Source organism: Ixodes scapularis, unplaced genomic scaffold, assembly GCF_016920785.2.
Source record: "Ixodes scapularis isolate PalLabHiFi unplaced genomic scaffold, ASM1692078v2 PGA_scaffold8__174_contigs__length_109621045, whole genome shotgun sequence".
Taxonomy (NCBI): domain Eukaryota; kingdom Metazoa; phylum Arthropoda; class Arachnida; order Ixodida; family Ixodidae; genus Ixodes; species Ixodes scapularis.
The window spans coordinates 54,379,840-54,406,156 of record NW_024609883.1 but is presented as its reverse complement, the minus strand read 5'-3'; the positions used below and the strand labels follow the sequence as shown (position 1 = coordinate 54,406,156).

At 46.2% G+C, this 26,317-nt stretch overlaps 2 protein-coding genes across 2 annotated transcripts in view; one reads left to right on the top strand and one right to left on the bottom strand.

Moving 5' to 3' along the window:
- Positions 1–1,424, bottom strand: part of LOC115322051 (synapsin) — a 110,379-nt gene extending 108,955 nt beyond the window's left edge. The window contains exon 1 of the mRNA XM_029982384.4: positions 1,222–1,424. The gene's annotated coding sequence lies outside the window, so the exon portion shown is untranslated. The remainder of the gene's footprint in view (positions 1–1,221) is intronic.
- Positions 1,425–12,030: 10,606 nt separating this feature from the next.
- The window catches only part of LOC115322053 (NADH dehydrogenase [ubiquinone] 1 alpha subcomplex subunit 5), a 34,930-nt gene continuing 20,643 nt past the window's right edge, over positions 12,031–26,317 (top strand). Inside the window, exons 1-2 of the mRNA XM_029982388.3 lie at positions 12,031–12,093; positions 12,256–12,300. Of these exons, the coding sequence (XP_029838248.1) occupies positions 12,073–12,093; positions 12,256–12,300 (66 nt within the window). The 5' untranslated portion in view covers positions 12,031–12,072. The remainder of the gene's footprint in view (positions 12,094–12,255; positions 12,301–26,317) is intronic.

Sequence of the window (26,317 nt, the reverse complement as noted above, 5' to 3'; positions counted from 1 at the left end):
CAAGCTCTTGCGCAACTTTCTTGTTTGGTGCGTACATACGTGCGTCGGTGCACGGCGGGCTATCAATGCACGGTTGGGACGCTCTGCAAACGTCTGTGTAGGGCGTTCCATCAAAGCTTTATTTACGCGTTGGCTTTGCCTAAAATATTGCACAACCGCGGTCGCGACGGGCGGGAAGAAGGAGCGGGTTCGCGGTGACCTTACTTCGGCGGAGACAGACTTTAACCTAACACTCCGCGGTTACATTAACAAACTCTTATTTTGTTATCTCCATCGTTTTCTTTTCGCACGGATACACGACCACTTTGGGGTCGCTCACGGATGTAAACAAAAAGAAGTGTCTTTCCCTCCTTTGTTTTACTTTGTCATGGACGTCCTTGAACTGTAAGGTCCGCGGCCGCGTCATTCAGGTAGGATGAGTGTTCGCGGATCGCAGAGTCCGCGCTGGGGTATTTCAAGAGGTGGGCGATGACTCGGTGTTTTTTCGGAAATCGATATTGGCCCAAAAAATGGGGTGGGCGATGGCTCGGGGATGGGCGATGACTCGGGATATTACGGTAGACGCTTTTGACCCCCAGAAAGGAGGGCGGACTGACGCCACCTGCAAGCCATGTATAAACACTGCAAGAAAGCAGGATCCACGAGATAACACGTTTGACGAACCTTTACGGGGACTGGGTTTTGCTAGGTCGGAAACTAGCAACGACCGGTGTTTTTCGGTTTTAACCAGGGCGAAAATATCCAACCACCGGTGTTTTTCGGTTTTAACCGATTTTATATTTTCGTCACCGACGGATGTTTATCGGTGTTTTTCGGTTAAAACCGGAAAATGCACACCCTACCTATAATATACACATGCATTTTGACCTCCGTCCCCCTCTCCGCATCCCAAGTCATGGACACCCCAGTCACCTCAGCTCCCCTCCTCCCCCCCTCCCCCTCCCCCTCCCCCCCCCCCCGAAAAAAATTCTTGGCACTGTTCCGAGACTAGACAAGCCAATCGAAACAAAGTGCGGATTGTATGTTTGCCCTAGCCGTGCCGCACGCAGTGTGCACAACCTTTGAGGTGAGACAAGCCGATCAAAACTAAGCGCCGATGCTGCGTTTGGGTGTACGCAACCTTCTCGACGAGACAGCCAACCAAAACCATCCGGCCACACAGTTTTTTGCAGGTCAGGGCTCGTTGGCCAGCATCAATGAATGAACTGTATCACCACTCACCAGTCGGTCCGTGCGTCGTCCACCACCAGCAAGGTCAGGTGCCTGTCCTTAGCATAGGGCAAGTTCTTGGCCGCCCCGCTCGTCAGAGACGCGCCGCGCGACAGGAACGAGGTCACCGTGCGTGCCGGCGAGCTGGGAGCGCTCGTCGCTGAGCTGGGACGGAGGTTCAGCGACAGGTCCCCGCTGGCGTCCACCGATCCCTGGGGGGCTGCGACCCCCTCGGGGCCCCCCCTGGGACCCCCATCGACCCCCCCTCCCCCCCCGGGGGTCGCCCCCTCCTGGTCTTCGAGCTCCCCTGAGAGGTCCCCCGAGGAGAACCGCCTCCGGAGGTAGTTGGTGGTGGTAGCAAAACTCTGCGGGAGAATGACAGCGGGTGGTACGGTTCAAGACATCCTCGGACCTTTGCCACTGTTTATTGTGGGTATGTTACAAGTAGAGTTCCGTGTTTTCTGAGTTTGTTTCTCGTAAAATTCGGAGGGTGTTTTTCTGAATTCGATCCCCACCTCTCCCCGTTTCGATCTGGATGAGTATCAATCGTACTGGCGTGTGCATCACTACTGCGTGATTCCAGGTTAGTGGTTGTACTGCACTGGCTAAATTTCTCATCTACAGCTGAGAGACTTACGAGTCGTTCATTGAGACTGACAATCTTCCGGCTGTCTTAACAAACATGCAACACAATTACTTTTTAGACAGCCCACAGATGAATGACAATTGTACAAGTTGCAGTCTAGATAACCAAATTTAAATAAGCCATATATTTACTTCCCTGATCCACATAAAAAAAGATCAGCTTTGGAATTTAACTCATAACTGCAAACATATATTGAATGCGTGGTCTACCTCCCCCAGCCCTGTCGGTCTGCTTGCCGTCCTGTAAAAAGGAGGGTAGTGCACACCCACTTCCCTAAGTAACAAGGCCGTAGTGCTGGGTTCTCTATTTTATATCCCAGAGGTCAGCGCAGGGCACAAACTGGGGGCTGCATCAGCGTTCAGCTGGGACTCGGTCAGTGAGAACATGGGTCCCAGCCAAATGTTGACATAACACTCGTGTCCAATCTATGAGTCATGCTGGCCTCCACACTACGGCCTTTCATGGTATCTAGAAAGTCTAGAGAAAATCCAGCAGTATGGCCTGGGTGACTAGGAGGTCTAGGGAAAATCAAGCAGTATGGCCTGGGTGATTAGGAAGTATGGGGAACTTTAGGGAAAATGCAGAATTCGGCCTTCTATGGTATCTAGAAAGTCTACAGAAAACCCAGCAGTATGGCCTTGGGGACTAGGAGGTCTAGGGAACTTTAAGAAAAATGCAGCACTATGGCCTTGGTATTTAAAAAGTCCAGGGAAAGACCAGCCAAATACCTTGGAGAGCAACACTGGAAACTCCTGCGGAGTGCGGGCGAAAACTGATTGCAACGCCCAAATCTCCACTAGCAGACAAAGTCCTCAAAATGCATTGGCTTTGCCTATATCCATATGAGGGAACCGACAAAAAAGCATTGCAATGTTTTTTTTTTTTTTTCACTTTGATTGGTAAAAACCTATATTTGCCATTTCAAAAGTGAAGGATGTCTTCTTTCCGTGATAAATGTGTTGCTTGACTTCTAAGGTGCAGCTTTGTCTTCTTAGCCCAGAAAACATTCTGATGTCACAGTTTATGTAAAGCATGCAAAACATGAATCTATCGTCACACAGTTTTTTTTTAAAACTTAAACATCTAAAACTCTTAAAACTTATCTACATCTCAATTCCAGTGTTCCGGTCAATCAATACATATAACCTTTGTTGTTGACATTACCGTTTGCATGAATGTCTTGCTCATACCTGTGTTGTTGAAAAGACAATCTGGCTAATCCTGCTGACACCTACCCCAACTGTATAAAAATAAAAGGCAGCAGGAAACCTATCGCAATATATTCACTACCATATGTGCTGCTTGGAGACGATTGTGCACATAAGATCTGAGGTCATTATCGAAATGAACATACTCGTAGACTTAATTGATAAAAAACTAAGTTTGAAAGAATACCTGCTACTTCTCGTACATGCAAAGAAAAGGAAGCGTTATAGCGCAAATAAAAATAAAACTGGTTTGCAATAATATAATGCACACATTAAGACAATGGCTAAGTCCCTTTACGCACAATAAATTCCAGCACTCTCGAGGACGATCTCTCTATTGAGTTTGTCTTTGTAATTTTACAGTACTTCTTTTTTTTTTGTTCAGATGTGCGTTGTGGCGCCTTTTCTTCCGTCTGCCTTTCTTTGTCTTTTTTTTTCTGTCTCTTTTTGGCGGACCCCATGTTAGATTAGTTAGAGCCATCGGGCTGTTTCTTTTTATTACTGCTTTGTTTTGCATGTTTTCAACTCTTTCTCAGCCGCTTCATTGCTCACAAACATCAGTCGTCTGCTGTGCTACTCCCATACTCTTGATTGCGATTCTTTGAACGCCAGGGCATTTGTGCCGTCCGTAAACTAGTTTTTTTTATTCGCAACCACTTTTTGTTTTTGTTTGGGATGGAGCCATCCAAATGCCTCTTCTATTTTCAGTTGCACTTTATTCTGACTGCTGAAATGTTTGTAAGGTGTTTGTATGGTAATTTTTGCCACAACACAACTTTTTTGTGTTGTGGTTATGTGCATGTGTGTTTGTCGGCATGCCTGCTGCTGGTGGGCTTCCACTAGATAGCAGGCTCTCTAGCGATTGCTCTTTCTGATCATCTATTCCGAGAAGGCTACATGACAATAAGGTTATCGAATTGCACCTCTCTCACATCAAAAGTAAGTTTCGAGAACATAGTTCTACCTTCTTTCCGGTTTTTAGACGCAAACCAGCTGTACACAATGCTCTCTGAACGGCATTAAGCCTACCTAATAAGTAAATTAATGTCTGTTTCTATGCACGCTAATTTGATTGTCGTTGGGGTTGTGATCGGTGGATATCGCTGTGCAGACACACTGAATGTAATTGACTGCTTCAACTCCTAGGATCGGGATATGGGGCTCGCAAATGTCTGGAACATTGCGGAGCTTACACATTGCCATTGTGTCGTCTGCTTGCAAATACTCCAGGTCCGCCAAGGACGCCGCTGTCGCCGTTCGCCACCACAGTCATAGGTTTCCGGAGGAGTTTCCAGTATTGGCAAGGCTATATCATATTCGGTATGGCCTTGATATTTTAGAGGTCTAAGGAACTTTAGGTAAAATGCAGTACTGCACGGTTACGGTACCTAGGTGGTCTAGAAAAGCATAGAAAAAATCCACCAGTATCGCCTTGGTATTTAGGAGGTCTAGGGAACTTTAGAGAAAATGCACCACTACTGCTCTGGTATCTAGAAAGTCGAAGAAAAATGCAGCACCACACTGCAGCCTCAGTGTCTACGAGGCCTAGGGAACTTTAGGGAAAATACAGTGCTACGACCTTGGTATCTAGAAAGTCTAGGGGAGTCAAGAGAATATCTATCGCCACGACCTTGGTGGTATCACGAGGAGTCATGCCCACCTGCTTAAAGGTAGAGAAAGAAATCTTGGCGGCCGGGTTTGGGGCGTTGGCCGAGGACGAGAAAGGATTGGTGGCTGGGTATGTGGTCGGCTGGCCGGGTGCTGCCGTCCTGACGCCGGTCTGGCCTCAAGGCTCCTGGGCCCTGCACACAACATATCATGATTAGCATCATTCTTATATAAATATAGCCAGCTATGGCCTGGCAGTGTCCTCCTGGTAGTAGTGTCACCTCAAGGCTCCTAGGGCAGCACGTCGTCATCAGCATTATAAATTCACGTAAACATCTTGCCAGCTGGGCCCTACCAACTAAAGCAGTGGGCAAACAATTATAATACACTATAAAATATCAGGGGACCACCCACCCCACTTTCACTGAAAACTGGATTAATCTACTGGGTGTCCCAAGTAGCGGCCAGGCTTTTGAAATCGACTGCAAAATTCGGTTTCTTAACCTATCGCGCAACAATTTTATGCAGCGTTGCCCACAGATGGTGCATTTATTTGATAAAATTTGCAAAGAGCGAACTTACCTGAGGAAAAAGTAAAGAAAGAAAAAGGCCTAGCTCCTATGAAAACACAACAAAGCCACCGGTCTTCAAACAATACGGCGCCGCTCGCACAAGAGACAAGAGATGGCGCAAGCGGTTGCGACGCCAACTGCCGCTAACGAATGAGCATACGGCGCCGAGAGCCGGTGTCAAATAGCAGACGATCTTTTCGACTCAAAAGCAGCGCAAGCTTTTTTGATATCAATTGCCAATGCATTATTTTATCATCCTTACTAATAAAACACATTGAATGGACACAGAAAAATGGTTTGTCGGGATATTTTGACTGTTTTTTTTTTGGGGTACTGATGTCGTCTGCTTTGCAGTTCCTTGTTGTTACCGCGCCTGTTTTTGGTTCCGCGGCTGTCGCCACTGAGGGACGTGCGTGCCGCTTTTGATTAGAAAATATTGTCTGCTAATGATGCTGGCTCTCGGTGCCGTATGCTCATTCGTTGGCGGCAGGTGACGTCACGACCGCTTGCGCCATCTCATCTCCCATGCGATATGGCGCCGTATTGCTTAATGACCAGTGGCTTTGCTGCGTTTCCATAGGAGCTAAACCTTTTTCTTTCTTTACTTTTTTCTCAAATAAATTTGCTCTCTGCAAATTTTACAAAAAAAAAAAGTGCACCATCTGTGGCCAACGATGTACAAAATCGGAACGCAATAGGTTAAGAAACCGAATTTTGCGGTCAATTTAAAGAGCCTGGCCACTCCCTGAAACACCCAGTAGACATGGGCGCTTGTCCGGCCCAAATCAGGTGCTTAGGCCCACTGCAAAAGGGGAAATTTCTCCCAGCAACTTGACGTCGCAACACCATTAACACGGGCCGCCCATGTTCACACACAGCAACCGAATTGCTCCACTTGCTATCATCATCATTAAATTAAAATTTTTTTGCACTACTTAGACATATGCACTATAAACGTGTTTTGATATCTTTAAATGGCATTGAGATTACTAACTCATCTTTCTGAAACGGTTTATTCCCAAAAACCATCCATTTCAAACCAGAACTAAGTTTTTAGTTGTCATCATCACCGCCAGAGGGAGTCACGTGATAATATTGCATCCCCCATTGGGTGCTGCCACTTCAAACATCCGTGTTGTCCAAGTTGCTCGTCGGTTTCGAGCCAGATACGATCTCGGCGATTCGTGTTGATCTGGGGAAAGCTAGGGAACAACCCGCCAGGAACCCCAAAATTGCAGAAAAAGTTGTCCCGTCTAAAGCGGGCCTTAAAAAGCAACTCCAGTCAATTCCAAGAAATTTAGTTAATGCTTGATTATATATACCGAGGTAGTAATAAACGGTTTTACATTATTTCTTTCAAAAAAAAAAGTGTAATATTTTGCGAACAAACAAACCGAAACCACCCCTGCAGCTGGCAATATTGTTCCTGTGTCGTCACCAGCATGCTCTAACCACGTGGTACAAATCGTGACGTCCCGTACCAGGTGGCCAGTTGCAGTTGGCGAAAGGGTGGAACCGTCGTCCGCTACACCTGGCAACGTCTGCACTACAACAGTCGCAGCTTGTGTTTTAGCGCAGAAAGAGGAAAGTTTTCCCAAGGGCTTGTTTTTACATTAGTATATAGTGAAGTTCAGCAAACTACACATAAATATGTCGCGAAAAGTTTATGGAAGTATGCCGTGCTCAACGTTGCAAACTGGCTCTCTCACACAAAGCATCTTTTAATGTTCCTCAACGATCACAATATTTTGTTTTAATATCAACATGGATTTCGTAAATGTCTTTCCACAACGACCCAACTCATCAAAACCGTGCACGATCTTTCCCAATCTATAAATAACCGTGGCCAAACGGACGTCATATTTTTAGATTTTGCAAAAGCATTCGATAAAGTGTCTCATCCTAAATTGTTGCTTAAAATTAACGCCTTGTTTAAGAACCCCATCATTACAAACTGGTTTTGCTCGTATCTTTCATCGAGAGTTCAATTCGTTGAGTTGGGAGGCTGTGTGTTTAGACCCGCTCCAGTTGCTTCTGGAGTTCCACAAGGTAGTGTGCTAGGACCGCTTTTATTTTTAATATTTATAGACGACATACGCTGTGGAATATCAGTTCCAATTAAGCTGTTTGCGGATGATTGTATTTTGTACAATAAAATAGAAACTGAACAAGATCAACCAAAACCGCAAAATGAACTCCTCAAAATCAAACATTGGTGCGACGAGTGGCAAATGGTGTTAAACCCTCAATATCAGTCGTTATGTCTATAACAAGAAAAAAACATATCCTAAATTATGATTACTTTATAGATGACACCAACCTACCTCGTGTAGATGAAAATAAGTACTTAGGAGTTACCTTTACAAGCGACTTAAGATGGAATACACACACGGAAAAAGTGTCCAGAAAAGCTAACCAGGCACTATGGTACCTCAGAAGAAATCTTGCAAGTGCTTCGCCAGAAATAAAAACATTAGCTTATAAAACACTGGTGAGACCTATCCTTGAATACGCAAAAGTAGTGTGGGATCCATGTACAATAGCTAACTCGTCGAAACTTGATAAAGTCCAGCGGCTTGCTTCCAGGTTTATCTTTAATAAATATAATCGTAACCATTCCCCCACTGAACTCTGTAGACTTGCTGAACTTCCTTCTCTTGAATTAAGAACAAAGTGCGACCGCCTGAAATTTATTTTTTTGATCATTCATGGTCTAGTTAAGATAGACAAAAATAATTACATGGACGTACGCGTCAGTGAATGTACGAGACATCGTCATAGCATGCACATCAGGGAACCATCTGTCAAAAATGATTGTTTTAAATTTAGTTTCTTTCCTAGGGCAATAAAGGAATGGAACCAACTCCCGAATTCTGTCGTCACTATGACAAATGTCTGTGATTTCGTTAAAAATATAAAGAGTATAGTGCTTGATAATGTGCCGTGACTTTGTGTTTTGAATGTATTTCTTTTGCTTTTTTATTCCTCCGGGTGAATCACTTTTTTGAAGTGTCAGTGCATGATTGTTCTTTTACTTCTTGTATGTATTACCACTCCTGTAAAGGCCTTGTAAAGGGCCGACAGTATCAATAAATAAATAAATAAAAATGTGACGGACGCAGCTGGTGATGACGGATGCTCACGGATGCTCGCACAAGAGCACACAGGCACATGCACATGTGCCTGTGTGCTCTCGAGCAAAACCCACGCTACCAGCGTGGGTTTTGCTCGAAAAAGTATGAAACAAGCAAACAAATCTTCCCGAGAGCCTTCAGCACGATGTAGTAGCGCTGGGGGGTCCTTTAAAGTATAATATGTTGAACTCCCAAGTTTGGAAATTGTTAACAGTGGGCGCTTGAACGAGAAGGGCACTTTCGCGGTATATTACGGTATGTCGGCGGTTTGCCAAGTGCTGCTGTCCTGATGCTGGCTTAGCCTCAAGGCTAAACCAGCAAAGGCTAAACCAGCAGAATGATGCTGACGACGCATCGCCATCAGCATCATTCATTCATTTAAACATATTGCCAGCTATGATCTGCCAGCTAAAGCAGAAGGCAAACACTTATAATGTATGTTGGAAGCTGGTCAGGCGTAGCCGTTCCGATGCCAGTGTGACCTCAAGGTTCCTAGGGCCTGCATCGCATGTCGTCGTCGGCTTAGTCTGTGTTTTTTTAGAACACTGCCCCCACAGAACAATTCATAAAGATGCCTTTTTTCTTTGGAAACCACATCTCTTATCTCATTTTTTTGTCTCGACGGTGATATTTTTCACGTATTCGGGTCATCTATGCAAGTGTTGAACTGGGCGAGTTGGTAATAGTTTAACATGATGGGAATAACAGCTACAAAAAGGTCCTGTCACAAGTGCTTCTTTTGTTGCACCTGTTTTATGTTTTTTTGTAGCTTTTATTTCTATCAGGTCACATGGAGATTCCCTCAAGGTTGGAGACTTCCATGACCATATCCTTTGTTTTGTTTTACATAAACTCCAATACAAACTCATATTTTGTTATACACCAAACAAATGACAACTCTCAAGAAGAAAATAAACACAGAGAAAACACCACAAAGTTGAAGAAACATGAATCCTGAAAGCATGGAACCTTAGCTATATATGACATACATACTAAAATCTCAACCCCTTGTCTAGGGATGCATGAAGAAACAAATTAACTTGACAATCTGTCGAGGTACAAAACTTGTGTGCCCACACTGCTATTGTTTTCTCTGTCTCAGACAAACTGAACAAACAGTGTACCAATACTGTATACAAGCACCGATTGCCTGATCCACTACCCTCAGTTGTCATCACATAAAATGTCTCATTTTCATATCTGATTTTGTTTACATTCATTATTGGGGCACAAGTTAAAACTTTTACTCGGTACCAAGCAAGTGCTTCGTAGGTATTTGTAATCAAAGTGTTACCAGAGGCAAAAAGCTTGCACTGTAGGCCGTACTGAATTCATAACCTGTCACCGAGCAAATATGGGGGTGGGTCTAAGCAATTCCGAAAATCACGACAAGAAGAGAATAGAGACGAGCACTTGGGCTAGCATGGTTGCACGCTCTATTTTACGGAAGTATGCTTACGTAACTACCATGAAATACCGAGTATATATTTATGTCACAGGAAGCACCCATCCACCACTTTTGAAACAGTTTAAAACCAATCAAAAGACATAACAAGCGCCCAACCTAACCAAGATTCCCCTTATAGCTAGCAACTTCTCCCAACACTCTGGTGCAAAGCAGTAAAACCCACCCTATCACGCGCCCTCATTTTCTTCTCTCTCATAGACTAACAGGCACTTATAAAGATTACCCCAAAATTTTGGGTGGCACTTACTTAGTATTTTATGGTGTGCTTTCGAGAGAACATCACTGAAAGTATAAACACAGGGATATACAAAACAACACCTCTGTTTATAGTCTGCAACGTCTAATTACAATTACCCTGCTCCTTTTTCAAGAGAGAAACTGACAGTTTCCAAATGCAAACTTTTATTTCTATTCACCAGCCGACATTCCTTTCAAAAACCAAAAGTTTAACAGTAATTTGGCCCTACACCCTTCCCGAAGTGGGAAAGGGGAGACAAGGAGGGGGGGGGGGGGGGGGGGGGAGGCTCTCTAAAACTGGGTCAATGGGCCTAAAAATAGCACCCATTGCCCATATTAAAACGCTCCGCTACGGGCGCCCAGGGGTCCCAGCACGGGCGCTCTCCCGGACAACGCCAACTCCAGGCTCCCCATAAAGAATAGGATGTTTAGTAGCGGCAGTATAAACCAATGGAAAGTGGGCTGTATCACAGCAAAAAAAGGCAGACTAGGCGAGACTGCCGCGGGTCCGTCCAATCAATACCCGCATCGCGACTCGTACGAGCGCCCCAGGCGGCGAGAGGGGAACGCGGGGGTCCAAGTTCGGGGCGTTGCCCCCCTCCGCTTCCCACATCGATTGAGACGACGACGGGCCCAGCCACGATTCCGCGGAGTACGCATTACGCCGCCGAGGAGCCGGCGGGTCGCCCTTGCTAATCCCCACGACCTCGCGGAAAGCATCGAGGGAAACGCTTTACGACCCAACCGAAAACATCTCGTAACTCGCGAACGGTCAAAGTTAACGGAACAGCAGACGACGCAGCGTCGTCTGCTATTTCCGTTTACCGTCGCTAAAAGCGTTCCGGACCGTCCTAAACGCCGAGAAATTTGCGTCTTTCGAATAGGGGACACAGGTGCGTTCGCTTCGGAGGCGGACACGTCTCGTATGCCAGGTCCCGAGTAACCGCCGCGGATTTTACCGGGAAATCGCGATACGGTACCGTCAGTGCGTGGTTAACGGTAGTAGTTAGCGGTACGTGGGGGTGGTCCCGACACCAGCGCCGCTGGACTAACGGCCGCTACGCGAAGTAAAGTTTCGCATTGGAGACATGACTTTGCGGTGCCGCTGTCAAGAGTGAGATGCGCATCTCTTGCGAAATATCAGTCAGATTTCTCCGGGAAACCCACAGATCGCTCGATATTTTTTCGCCGCAATTTAAAGGCTTCGAACGCGTCGTAACCGCTGGTTTTCTGCGAATAAATATGGTAAAATATCGCGCTCTGAACGTACGAGTCTCGGAGTGCTAAGGGATGAAACTCAAATTAAAATTCGTTGGCGAAAATAAAACAAGGTGAACGCTACGAAGAAACGCTACGTAACGACGGCGTACCATTATTTCACCCTATATCCTAGCATAAATAATACAAGCACCCCTAGTATTTAAACAAAACCACTAATTAAATATTTCAATAACCGGGAGCAAAAAAAAAATTTTTGAGAGGAAAACCTTGTTGTTTTTCGATAAACGAAACGACCGGAACAAAATTTAGCGCTTACCTTATATTCCCGGAATCCTTTGCAGTGTGTTTATTCTTCTGGAAACTAAATAAAACCAATTTTCAACATCGTTTTCTTTCAAACGCGCCTGCAACTCGATCGGCGATCGCCTTTGACAACTTTACTGGGAGAGTTCTCTTCACCGCACGGCACAGTGACAGAATCCTGCAGCCCCCTGGAGGCGAAAAAGAAAACAACCACCATTTTGCTACACTTTCCTCGTGAAAAACAACTTCGTAAAACGTCGCAACTTATTAAGAAATTAACAAAACTAAAATAATAAAAACTACCCATGGCGCGTTTAGTTTCAAATAAACGAATGTTTATCAATAAGGGAAAATAATATATTGGATAAGTACGTTCACCACGGTCACGGTCCTACACCGTGACCACGGTTTACCGTCTGCGGTTTTGCCTTGCCAGGGGACGCTGTTTCTTGTTTCAGAGAAAAACATGGCCGGTGTTTTGAAGAAGGTAAGCTCAAAGTCAATCGTTTATTTGCTCAGGCTGAATACTGCAAAACGAGAAACAACAGTAGTGTATCATGGTTTAAATATAAGTGATCTAATAATGTTCTAAAAATGTGCCGTCATTTGAAAGCGCCGCAAGGCTTCACAAACAGTCCTTCCATTGCAGACGACCGGGCTCACTGGTCTGGCTGTGGCCAAAAATCCTCACTACGTATGTATTGACGCCTTTTTTTTTTCTGCTTAAAATAATTCCAAACCAGTCAAAAGTGCTCTAGTTTCTCTTGGTAAGGACGTCAAAGTCGGGTCGAGCTCGTTGCTACACGGCATTCACCAGGCGTGCCCTAGAGGTCATTTTAAAACATCGCCGATGCTGCCGCCGGTCGGCCGTCTAAATGGAGCTGTTGTGTTTAAAAGGCTGGGACACTGATCTCTACTACAGACCTTTCCAGCGGCAGTCTCGAACGAAGCGATTTACAGTGCGCGTCCCTGGTTTTGAGAAGGTACTGTCGGGGACAAAAGTCTCCAGGACACGCGAGCTGCGGCTCAAACAGAGCCGTGTATTGGGAGAGTTTGGCCAACAGGCGGAGCAAAGGCCGCCGCCAGCGCCGAATATTCCCCCCGCGCTTAGAGCGTAAACTAAATTTGTGACACAGCGTCGACCAATCAGGAGACCGCGACGTCAGAATATTGCAAACGACATTCAAAGCGTGAAATAGAGGCGTTCAATCTCGGCCTCTCTGCTCCATCTCACAAATGTCGGCAGTGAAGACAAAGGTACAGGCGCGTGAACCTAGCTCAGCAGAACGCTTTTGTTACTATGTGAACTCGTGCGTAGGAGCCACTTTGCAAAGCCACGCGCTCGTGCCCCCTCCTTTCTCTGCACTGCTGATGTTGGCTTGTTAGAACAGCGTCCTGGAGACGCGGTGTCCCGCTCGGCTCGTGCGCTGGCTTTGGCAGTGCTTTCTTTCACCGTCTCAGCTGAGACGCTGTTTCTAGCAAGTTGGCCCTGGTTTGGAGCGCACGTTCGTTTATTCTACACTTGAATATTGGCGTGACGAAAACCTCGCACGCACAAAGTTTTCAGTCACTGAGAGTTACACCTTTTAACTCTAGCGACGCTAAAACGGCTTGAATTAGTCGTGTCACAAATTTAGAGCTCACAACCACCGCTAGGGGCTGTTTCGCGGCCTGTGGTTGGCCCCGAGATGCTCGCCTATTCAAACCAAAGTATGGCCAAACTCTCTCGATAAACGGCTCTGGGCTCAAACGCATTGCTCTGCCATCTGCCGGCGGGTCACCTGGTTTCAAGATCACACAAAAGCGCATGCGCGTCCTACTCTGTCTGCAAACATGTGTGTTTTCCCGCTTTTCTGCGGCACAACGCCTAACTCAGAATCGGGCGCGTGGCACCGCCTCGGAGGTAGCGCTGGCGGCTTACGAGCGTCTGCTACACATTCCGAAACACGAGATACCGCCTGGGGCATTGCGCCTCATTTCGTTGTGTCAGCGCACCTTGCTTTATAACCAGTTAAGTTTATCGCTCATCTGAGTTGCCGTGACCTCTTGTTTTATAAGTGCCATGTCAGTAAGCGCTATCTCCGAGGCAGTACCCCGCGCCCGATTCCGAGTTAGGCGCCGCACCGCAGAAGAGCGGGAAAGCACACATGTTGGCACGCACAGTAGGACGCGCATGCGCTTTTCTGTGATCTCGAAACCAGGCGACCCACCGGCAGATGGCAGAGCAATGCGTTTCAGTCGCAGCTCGCGTGTCCTGGAGACTTTTGTCCCCGACTGTACGTCAGTGTTGCCCGACTGCACTGAGCTGTGGGTTTTCTAGTCGGGGTACTGTGGCAGCCTGCATAGGCGCACTTCCGGACACTTGTGGAGGCTAAATTGCCGCGTTCTATTTTTTATTTTGTGTTCTATGGGGAACATAATGTCTAAGGGTTTTTAGGAATGCATTATATTATTTTTGTGAATCAAAACAAAGAAATGAGAGCTGTTTTGGTGAGTCCGTGCACGACACAACAAATGCAACTGGAAGGTTTGTTTCATTTTATGTTGATCATTTTACGGCACCATACACTCAGTCATGTCAAACTACAAAGGTCTTAACCGTCAAAAATATTTCACCACATAGGATATCCAAACTGGATGGATATTCTCTGCCCACTGCATGAACCATTCAACGAGTCTCATCAATCGAACAACATATATTACACATACCCCACGGTGCCGCGTTATCCGAACAGGAATTCAGAAAGGTCTCAAATAACACAGCATATTCAATATACACTGTCGACGATAGTCACTTCACGACGATCGGACGCAATCCGGTGTGCTTTGGGGCACATGTAGATGAGAGCCGCTTTTTTGCACAGTTTCAAAGCAAATAAAGGAACGGGTCTATTCCGTCACCACACCCCGGACCCGACCCTATCAGCTATTTTTCGCGAAGACCCAGAACATAGCCGGGAAGGCTTTTTAAAGGTTATCTCAATAAAAATAATCCTCCAAGAACGTCGAACTGCCCGCGTCGTGGGCTGCTTGACGGTCACTCTCTTCGTTTGTTTCCTGCGAAGGCCGAGCAAGCTACGAGCACTGGTATTCTCTGGTTCTCACAGTGGAAGATAACACACAAAGGGTAAGCATCCTAAACAGGTGAAAAAAGTAAAAACTTCCAAGAAAAACCGGCGAACTCTGAATGCACAATGCAGGTGGGGAGTCACGCTGACCGGGTCTCCACTGCTCAGGCGGGTGGCAGAAATTTCTGGCCGATAGGGGTCGCTCGATTCGCAAAATGGCGGCTGCCAGAAAGCACTTTTTGGAAAGGTCTATAGGGGGCTGGATGGCGCTTAGCTGCTCTCCGAGCCTGGCGCAAGTGAAGCCACCGAAAGTTCAATGCTTGTCCCGGAAGTTGGGCGTGCGCTGGGCTTCCTAGTGCATTCAGTCGATATTTTGGACCATGCTTTTTTGTATCTTTGATTGGGTTTAATACTCCCGTTCTGGATTAAATCCCGAGAATGAGGCATTTGAACTTGGGACATATTCAAAACTTGATCAACTAGAATCTCAAAATGTTTACATTGAATGGCTTCCCACGATACTTCTCGGGTCCGCATGCGCTCTTGCTGCGCAACAAGCAGGCTCTCTTGAGGGAACAAACGAAAATCCAGCGCCCTGGAGTTTTTCAAACCAGCACTCGGAAGGGTTACAAAGCCTGCCAAGCGCTCACTTCCGGGACAAGCCGCTCACTTCCGGTGGCTTCATACCTGTTTGCTGGATGGATGGATGGATGAATACGGCTGAGCCCTTTGGATCGCGCGGTAGCTTACGCCACCTAGCCATTTTGTTTTCCCATTTAAGCTTAGAATATTTAAATGTGAAATCTATATTCACTCCGCAGTGCAAAGAAAGTGAGGCTATGAAACCCCCTTGCCATCAGTGAATAAGAAAATACCTAGTTTTCTCTCGATTTCTGCCACCATTCACTTAATCTCGTCCTCCTCTCCACAAGCAGTGCACACTGTATCCATTTCCTAGTACTTCACTCTGTATGTTCTGGTTCGCAGAACACCCGTCCTCGCCTCAAACAACAATGAGCTTCCCCTAGAATTGTCATAAATGCTTTCTTTGGCAATAACTGTTTTGTTTAATCTATAGCCTTCAGAGCCGTCTTTGCTCAATGCGCCATCCAGCTTCCTCTAGTGGAGATCAGTGGGCTGGGACGAGATTTTGTCCAACGTTTTAACGTTGCATCCGCTGCGACCGGTCTCATCCGCTCAAACGCAGCAACTTTTGTAACAACGATGCGCTCCTTTTTTTTTCTTTTTTGTAACAATCATTAGAAATTCAGTTATACAGGGTGTTTCACTAAAGGTAGACAAATTCGATATTGCAAAAACTGCGCGTCGCAACAAAAAAAGACTTGTGTCGTTTTGGTCCTGGGCCAGGGACCTATTTAGGAAAATTGTTAAAATCCGGGATAATTAAGTTTTTAATTATTTTTGCGTAACTAACTTTTTTAATATTGTGTTAACCCTTTGCTGTCAGATACTCTGACCAACTTAATGGTCATTCCGGTCAGGAACTATTTTGTACGCATGGGCCCCGGAAAAGTAAAATCACTTCGGCGTACAAAAGTAATGTCTCACAAATGAAGGTAAGGGCAGGAAAGTCTGGGAGATTGTTTGTGTACTGTAGTAAATCGCGGTTTATTTACATATTTATACAGGTTAGGCTGTGCTAGACGATGCTTGCCCGATGGTGGCCGGTTCCTGATTGCTCGAGCTCGCCCGTCCGCTCGTGCACGTTCTCTTCCTCCATTGCCCGAGTTACCACATTCCTCCAGGTTTAGTTGTTAAGTTCCAGGGGCACTCCAGCAGCCGGCAGGTCAGGCAGCGCTCCAAGTCTGTCTGGGGGACGCCGAATGCGTTGCGGGTACCGAGTTGAAGGTTCAGCCGGCGTTGAGGAGGTGTCGCCGGCCGACCCTCTCTGCACCACTGGAGGTGGGGCGGTTGCTGCTGGACAAGGCAAATCTCCATCTGCTAACGTAGACGCTCCAGGACTAGCAGTTGGATCCAAGAGCATCCACGGCTGTGGGCCTGATATTTCACGACTTGGTGGTTGTGCATCTAGTCGTAAAATATGGTCCAAGTGAACGGAGATTGTGCGTCCTCGAACGTCCACCAGATACAACAGTGGTCCTCGTCGGGAAACAATAATGCCTGGTGACCACGAGTGCTGATGGCCTCTCACGCCTCGCACGAGGACCCAATCACCCGAATCAAAGCTACGAAGTGGTCTTCGCGATTTGTCGTGCGCCAACTGCTGCTGGCGTTGATGCTTGACGACGGTCCGCTCCATACTTGGCTTTATCAAGTCAGGACGGGTTCGAAGTGGCCGCTTGAGGAATAGCTCAGCCGGTGTCCTCTCTGTTATAGTATGCGGAGTACTGCGGTAGCTCAGGAGAAATCTGGCCACCAAAGATGGTTCCGAGCCTTGGCCTTCATGCGACTTGTGCCTGGGTGGACCTCGTGGAGTTCATGCAGCAGTCGCGTTCTGATTGATGGTGGTATGATGACTCGGCACCCCCACAGAAGACATCCTTGGTCTGTGGATAGCTGGTCCCTCTTGTCAAAGTAGGGCCGGAGCACCTTGTCTTGGACGGAGTTGGGCCAACCGTTCAAGGTAAAGTTCAGCACCCTGGATAACGTTGGGTCCCTCCGAGTTTCCACTGCGATGTGGTCACTTGTGACAGGGAGCAGCTCCACGTTGGAGACTTGCATTGCGGAGGTGTCTTCATCGGGGTGATACGAACCAGAATCACAAGGCAACCGCGAAAGCGCATCCGCATTGTCGTGGTCCTGGGACTTCCTGTAGACGATATCATAGTTATAGGAGAGAAGTGTAAGTGCCCAACGCTGCATTCGAAGAGCAGCTAAGCTTGGGATTGCTGTGTGCGCGTTGAAGATCGCACGTTCTGGTTCTGGTAACTTACCAAGACCAGTAAGTTACCAGGTTCTGGTAACTTACCAAGACCAAACTCTGGAACAATGTTTGTGGCGGAGCGGCTCTGCGGCCGTTGTCTTGCGCAGTCGTTTCATATTCATCACTACTTTCACTAAGTCACAGAGGCCGCCTCTCCATCATCTGATGGAGGGATATAGTCTTCACTGAAATCGTCGTCACTTTCAATTACATCACGCAGAGAGTTACATAAAACGATCATGGCTGGAGCATGGCTATAACCATCGTGCCAGCGGAGTTGAGATTTGCGCACTCTTCTGTTGCACAAAAAAAAACATACGACATAAAACACGTCTTTTTTTTTTTTTCTTTATGACTAGTCCTGCCCCTTATGAGAAGAAACTCGAATCCTTTCAAGAGTGATGTGATTGAAGTGTTTTCCAAGAGATGGCGCTACCAATCCAGCAAAAAGAGCGAAGGAGCATGTTTAAAAGGACGCCCGACTCCTGACCGGAAGCGCGTTTCTCCGATGTCGGGCCTGGCCCGACACTTCACTGCAAGGGGTTATCGGCATGGTTTCAATTATAAAATTTCTCAGCATCATCAAAAAACACCAAATCTACAAGTTGCAGAACGATATTTATTTATTTATTTTATTTATTTCAGATACCCTCAGGTCCAAAGGCATTAGAGAGGGGAGTGGGTACAATGTATAAGTATAAAGTTAAAAAATGCAGTGGTTATTAGTACAGTAAATTGACTCTTATTTATACAATGTTAGCTATGGCGTTCTTGAACTGCTGGGGATCTTTGATTGTTGCGGAATTGTGCAGAATTTTACGGCTTTCTGAAAAACTGCACAAATTCGACGAGTTTTTAAGTTTCGGTTTGCTGTCGGAGCGCATCTCGGCCCCAACGGCACGGCGCCCCGTGGAGAAATAGTGCAACCAACCTCTGCTGCGCTGTCCTCGCACAACGCAGCAGAGGCTGGTTGCGCTATTTCTCCACGGGGTGCGGTGCCGTCGGGGCCGAGATGCACTGCGATGGCAAGCATAAAACTTAAAAACCCGTCGAATTTGTGCAGTTTTTCAGAAAGCCATAAAATGCTGTGCGTGCCTTCTATCGTTCTGCAATTTGTTGATTTAGTGTTTTTTGATGATGCTGAGCAATTTTCTAATTGAAACCATGCCCTTAAACACAATATTAAAAAAGTTAATTACGCAAAAATAATTAACAATCTCATTATCAAGGACCTTAATAATCTTCCTAAATCGGCCCTTGGCCCAGGGCCAAATTGATCCAAGCCTTTTTTTGTTGCGACGCATGGTTTTCGCAATATCGAATTTGTTCACCTTTCGTGAAATACCCTGTATATACATATCAATGCAGTGATAAGGCTTTTGTTTGCTGGCATGATATTGCGCTGTAGACCCTAACAAAAACCACCGGCCTGCGAAAAACGAGAACAATCTAAATTGGCTTAGAAAGGCGGGAGGAATCATATGTTTGTCTTTTTCGATTTAGGCTAGGTGGCACAAGATACTGCCCATTGCAAAGGGTATAGCCAGAGCCATATATATGGAGAGTTTGACCATTTATTGGGAAGTATAGGAGGCAAATGGGGAGCGCCATTGGCCAAAAGCAGGCTGGACGTGTTCCTGGGCGTCTTCACAAATTCAAATGTGGCCAAGGGCGTCCGCCCGAAACGTCGTATATACCTTCCTGTCTACATATTTTTTCGAAAAGCACAACCTTTATTAGTTGCCATGCCGGATATAATACCCTGGCGGTGCTAACGAGAAAGAAATTAATAAGTGTCGGGAATAACTCTCGGTGACTGAAAATATGGTGCATGTGATGTTCCAATCACGGTCATCCAAAATCATGGTGGAAGAGCGCGACTAGCGGAACGATCAACATAATCGTTACGCCAGGTGCGAAAGGCCGAGTCCTACCGTTCGAGCACACATTCCTTTCTTACATCTTTTTGTGTGATCATAATGAAAAGGTCACATGCACCATATTTTCAGCCATGAAGAGTTAATGCATTTAACCCTTATGCTCTTACTAAAACTGTTTCTCACTACCACCGCTAGGAGAATGCTTTCGGCTTCTGGTTGGCCAAGAGGGCCTGCCAAGGCTCTCTTTGCACCTGGTGTAAAGAGAGGCTTGGCACCTTGGAGCCCTTATCTGCACCTGGTGCATGCCCTAACTTTGCCTGCTCCTCCCATTGACCAAACTCTTTCTATACATGGCTCTGGGTATATCCATTAGCATCCGTTCATTGGGTATGTGAGAATTTTGTGCCTTATTTGTTGCTGCAGCCTCGAACTTTACAGTACAACCCACTTATAATGATAATGAGAAAATTCGAAATTTCAATCGTTATAACTGATTATCGTTGTATCTGGACTAGAAACTGATAATTTCCAGTCTACAAACTCTAGAAACTGATCGCTATAAGCGGTGCATCGTTATAAGTGGGTTGCAGTGTATACACCTTTCCAAAAAACGCTCCTAGGCCGCCGCCATGTTGCTGATGCTGATGCGGCTGGTGCGACTCTCATCAGCTAGAAATTTTCTGCCACTCTCTGAGACTGTGAAGACCCGCTCAGCGTGCTTCTCTACCTACGTTTTTGCGGTTTTGCATCCGACATTTTCTCGCCCCTCTTGAAAGTTTCCACTTAATTTTTGTGTAATGCGTGCTGCGTACCCTTTTTGTGTTTTCTTCCATTGTGAGAAACAAGGCTGGTAAGTGCCTACCATTCAAGCTTTCCTGCTCGACATTCACGGGAAACGAAGGAGGTGAAGGACGTCGAACGACCCTCGACGCGATTTTGCGAACATTGTTCCCCCCTCCCAGAGATAATCCGCGTAGAATCCTCAGTCATCTCCAAAAATAGTTGTCCGGGTTGGGGTGAGAAACGGGTCAGTCGGGTTTGTTTCTTTGCCTTGGTGCGGTTGTGAAAAAAGGAAGCTCGCTCTCCTCAAAACGTGCCCCAAAACGAAGTCATCTCGGATTCCGTCCGATCGTCAAGACGTGACTGTCGTCGACTGTGACTGTGTTATTTGAGATCTTATTTGAGATCTTTCTCAAATAAATTCTTTTCGGATAACGCTGCATCGTGTGGTACATACGTATGTATGTTAATGTTCGTGTCCTGTCCATCGGTAAACACGTTATTTGTGAGCACGAAAAATGCATGCCTTTCGGCCCTCTTCTGTTGCAATTTATTTTTGTCAGCAAAGCGCTTTGTCGTTTCGCATGCGGCGAATCCCGCGGCGCCGTCAAAGCTTATTCTTAGAAAAAAACAAATAACAAGATCTATACATTCTAGTCGCATTCGTTCTGTCGCGCGCGTACCCAACAAAAGTAGTTGACAGTTTTTTTTCTGCTTTTTTTGTTTTTTCAAATGTGGCACAATGCTTTCTTAATGTTCTCGGGAAAATACATGTACCATGAAACAGAAAATATAGCGGGAAAAAACGAGAATTTAGCCACCTACGCAGGCTGCGCCTATTGAAATCACAGTCCACTCGGTTAGGGTTGGGAGGGACGCCGGTGAGAGTAGCCTCAAACTCAGTGACTGGGCTCGAAAACGGTTTTTTGCCCCTGGGGTCAAGTGTTTTTTGGAAAAGCGCCTTTGGCGAGCAAAGTCGGATATTTCTCGATCGCGTTCCGGTTGTGCGTCATCGCGCTTTTTCAGATTCCTTGCGGACGCCAAGCTGGGAGAATTTTATTGATGGATATAAATTTGTGGATCAAAATGACAAGAACAAAAGAGTTGTAGTAGGAGCACACTTAATGTTTTGACAGGACATTGAAAGTGCAAGCTGCATGACTCGGGCATAATCGAACTCTGCAGTGCCACTTTATGTTTGGTGCAGGCAGTACATTGTCGCGTCTTACGGACGCCCTCGAGCCCTCTGGCCGAGAGCAACTGACCTATTTCCAAGTTGCAGCAACCAAGTCGTCTCTTTCTTTATGAATCGATTGCAGCGATCCGTGCCACAACTGCAGCAAGTTCCCAAAACAATTGTCGGCCGAAAAAAAAAAAAAAAAATTTGTGGATAGTTTACATTTGGTGCATAGTTTGCACTCAGTGCATAGTCCACACTGAAGTCACTAAATGAGCTACTCGGCACCCCATTCCCCAGTTTTCTTGTGGGCGCCACTGTTTTGGGGCTTTGTGCAGAGCGAGCGCATCTGGCTGACATTTACAATCCAAACTTGTGACTTTCTTAAAATTTTATATGGTGTTGTGAAACGCTTAGTGATTCCACTTCTGCACCAAATGCGCCATTTTGCACCAAAGGCGATTTCCTGCGCCATCCTGATAAAAATCCGCCGCATTTCGCCAAATTGCCTGGCTGTGTCGGCTTTTTTATAAGAGAAAGATCTGTTTACAGGGTGAAACAAGGAGACGGCAGGCTCTTTAAATTGACCACAGCGTTTAAATTGACCACAGATGGTGCATTTTTTTTGTAAAATTTGCAAAGAGCGAACTTACCTGAGGAAAAGGTAAAGAAAGAAAAAGGCTTAGCTGCTATGGAAACGCAGCGACGCCACCAGTCTGCAAACAACACGGTGCCATTTCGCACGGGAGACAAGATATGGCGCAAGCAGTCGCGACGCCAACTGCCGCCAACGAACGAGCAGACGACGCCGAGAGCCGGCCCTTTTGCAGACAAGGAACTGCAGTTCCTTGCTGTTACCGCGCCTGTCTTTTTTGTTTCTGCGACTGTCGCCGCCTGCGGAACGCGCGCCGCTTTTGAGTCGAAAAGTCGTCTGCTAAAAAGGCTTGCTCTCGGCACCGTACGCTCGTTTGTTGGCGGCGTTTGTTGCGTCATCTCTTGTCTCCCGTGCAAAACGGCGCCGTGTTGTTTGCAGACCGGTGGCGTCGCTGCGTTTCCATTGTAGCTAAGCCTTTTTCTTTCTTCACCAGAATTTTGCAGTAGCATCACTAAACTCCAGCAATGTTGTTTTGCTCCGTAGAAAGTGTTTTAAATTGGTACAGAAGAAAAATTTTAGTTTATACTTTTGCTAAATATAGACTATCAAGTGTGAAGACCTAACAAACACCAATTTTTCAACAAGATGAAAGATATTTCAAAATTAGTTAAATGATTCACAATTTCACTAGGCGGGTGCTTGCGAAACATTGTTGGATGATCCTGTTGTCACGGGCCCATCAAAAGAGAAGCTCTGCACCGTGAGAGTGCGGAGTACTAGTATATGCGAGAGTGGGTTTTCAATTTTAAAATTATTTTAAAAACGTGTTTGCCGTACATTGATGTTTCTTTTGTCAGCAGCCACAGGGAACACAAGCAACGCAAAACTTTCGCACACAATCTGCGAAAAGTTTTTTTATTAATGAGACGAGCAAGCGTAGTTGTCTTACCGAATTGCACGACGAGACAGGAAAACGGAGATTAACCCTGTTCTCCACGCGGCCCTAATTCCTGCTTCTGGCGATCTTCTTGGGATCACCTCCCGGGTAAACGAATAAAACTCTCCAGGAAACACGTTTTCCTTCCTATTTAAGACAACACCGTGTCGTTCGACTTGTCAACAATGCCCAATGTCCCGCCCTTTGGCAGGCCAGCACGACGCGCACACCAGCGTCTTGCGTCGTCCGCTCCTCCGATACGTACGGCCAACTAGTAAGGGCAGCCTCACCAGGTGGAGAAGTGGCGCTGCGTGTGCGCGGTGGAACTTCAGCCCAACAACCTCGTCTCCTCGTTTGCCTGCACATGCTGTGGTTGCCGACAAAGCTAGAATGGCAGGGAATAGGTCCAGTTATCCCGCCTCGAGCACGGTTTTCCCACCTTGGACGTCTCGTACGTCTGGAGCGTGCGCATGCTGCCAAAGCACTGTGGAAGGCACAAAGCGCATGCTGGAGGTCGAGCATTTGAAAAAGACCTCCCGCCACAGCTAACTAGCCGCATTTACGCCGAGGTCATCATTCATCCGAACACTATAGCTGTGTTCCAAATCTTCCTCAAATGGATCCGAGTTACTCCGGCGGGTAGTGTCACGTGACAGCACAGATTGAGAAACGCTGGACGAGGGTAGGTTTTGGAACTCCAAGGTACAAAACCCTTACCCTGGAGTAAGATCAAATACATTTTGGAACACGGCCTATGATTACTGGAAGTGGGCTATCCTTCGGTGTTTAAAAGGAAATACCTAATCGAGTTAAAAATAGGTGGCGGATTATCTTTCGGAGGTGGGGCATCTCGGGATATTACAGCAGGCATCGCTGTGGGTTAGTCCCTAAGCACTTCAGAGCCATGCGTGTTGGAGGGTACAGCTGTTGTCCTTTCTTTTTATATTTGTTTATTTAGGATAGTCCTAGAGGCCCTTTAAAGGACACATGCAAAGGAAAAAAACATTTTTTTTAAACGGCTTAGATGGAAAAAGGACGCCATAAAACGATTTTACAACGAAGAAAAAAAAATTTTAGAGCTATATTTACGGCGCAAAACGAATTTGTAGTTGGCGCCCGCGGGCACCGCGGAAAAGTGGTCCGTATTTATCACGTGACTGGTCCTTATTTATCACGTGGTGGTTGCGCTCTTTCGGAAGCTTCCTATGGCCTCTAAAAGTAGCTTATTCATCTTTTTTTAAAGTATAACAAAAAAACAAGACGAATAAGTAACTTTTAGAGCCCAAAGGAAACTCCTGAAAAAGCGCAAGCAGACGTGATAGACCTGTGCGCCGGTCAGACGACGGCGGCGGCGCCCCGAAGCAGACGAACTTGTGCGGCGGCGGCGACGGCGGCGTGGAGAAACGCGTTGAAGCGGCGTTCGCACAGCGCTCAGCGTGCGGCGGCGACGCAGCGCGGCGGCGCGCGGGCCTACCACGTGACCAGCGGCGGCTCCCGCGAGCGCCAACTACAAATTCGTATAGCGCCGTAAATATAGCTCTAAAAATTTTGTTTCTTCGTTGTAAAATCGTTTTATGACATCCTTTTTCCATCTAAGCTGTCTAAAAAAAATGTTTTTTTTCCTTTGCATGTGTCCTTTAAAACAGGCAGAAGAGGGGTGCACCCATGCTTGTAAGGTGAACACCTTGTTGAAAGTGACATGTTTGTGCTTGTATCATTGACTTCGCTTCCACTTATTATTAAACGGAGCTCAAGAAATTGCGGAAAAGTTTTTAAGTGACGAAGATAGGAGCCCAGGGCTTCCACTCCTGCGCCAATTGCACCATTTTGTGCCAGAGAGGTTTTTATGCGCCCTCCTGATAAAAATTTGCAAAAATGCCCGAAATTATGCCAAGCCGCTCCAAAATCGGGCGATGGGAATTGGGCGGCGTCTAGCACCACCTATCCTAGTCAAGGTGAACTTCACTGCAGGTCTGAATGAAAAGCTACAAAAACAACTTTAAAGAGCAGGCTTTTGATAAGCTCATGGTATTTGAAATAAACCACGTGATATATGTTAGATGAGCGGTTTGATAAGCTCTCTGTGTTTGAAATAAACAAAGTGTAATAAGTTGATGAGCCAGTTCGTCATCCATTTTATTGTGAAGGTAGTGCCTCCTAGTCCCTCGCATTCGTTTTCTGAAAGGTGTTGATTTTCTCCTTTTCAATGTCTTCCTGCGACCAATATATCATACTTGTGTAAAAAAACTTACTAACATAACATTTAACAGCATCGAAAATTGTCAATCTACACCTACCGTAAAATACTGTGCATCCGCCCATACCGAAATTTGTAGGATCTGAGAAAATGCACACAGTACATTTGTATGTAAAATGAATGACCGGAGAAGCCCATCCCCCATTTTTTTGCGATTTCCTCAAGTTTGATTGGGCGCTTGCCCGGTATTTTACGGTAGGTTCTCTTAAGTACTAGACTTGGTACACAAGTGCTCAAAAGTGTTTCGAAAAATTATATTTAGGCGCTTACGAGTGCTACGGAATTCACATGTAGGCACTCCAAACTGCTCCAAAACGAATATTTTGGTGCTCCAAACTGCTCCAAATTTAATATTTGGTTGCTCCGAAAATAGCTCCAAATCTGGTCTTGGCAGTTGCACCACTGGGAGCCAAAAACAAAAATGTGCAAAAAGCATAACAAGAGGAATATAAGCAAAATACAGCTAAGCCAGACAAAGGAGAAAGTTAGGTGTTGTCTTCGTACTTCAGTTCACAAAGTTCCATTTGAACAGCTTCACTCGCTATGTGTGCCGGTAGGTTATTCCAATCGACTATCGTTTTCTGTGTGAATGATTCTGCACAAACAGATGAGGGCATGTAATTTTTTTTACTCCGTTTTAATGTTCCCACTGCATGAAAATATTGGTGCAGTAAAGAAATTGCTGTGGAGTAATCTATGATGCTAAAGTTTATGGAAGAGTGATGGACGAGGAAGTTTCTGGTGACAGGACGAGTCTCGCAATTGGGCACAGTTGGAAGACCTAACATTCATTGTATACAGTCTGGCAAGATGCACTCCAGTCACACATGCCACTTTCATCAGCCACCATCTGCAAATACACAGTGATGCTACTGGCGGGAGAACACTTTCCAGCAGGGCCTAGATACCATCACAGGATCCGCTAGATCCACCGAGCTCCAAAAAGGGTGTCGAATTTTGAGCATGCTGGGCTATGCCTATTGGGAGTTTGGGCCATTGGCTGTTACCTTCATGGTAACCATTACCATTCTGCTTGACACTTCCTAAAAACATCTCCAACTTAGCGTTGCATTGTCATTGAATAAATTGGGCGTAAACGTTACACAGGTGAA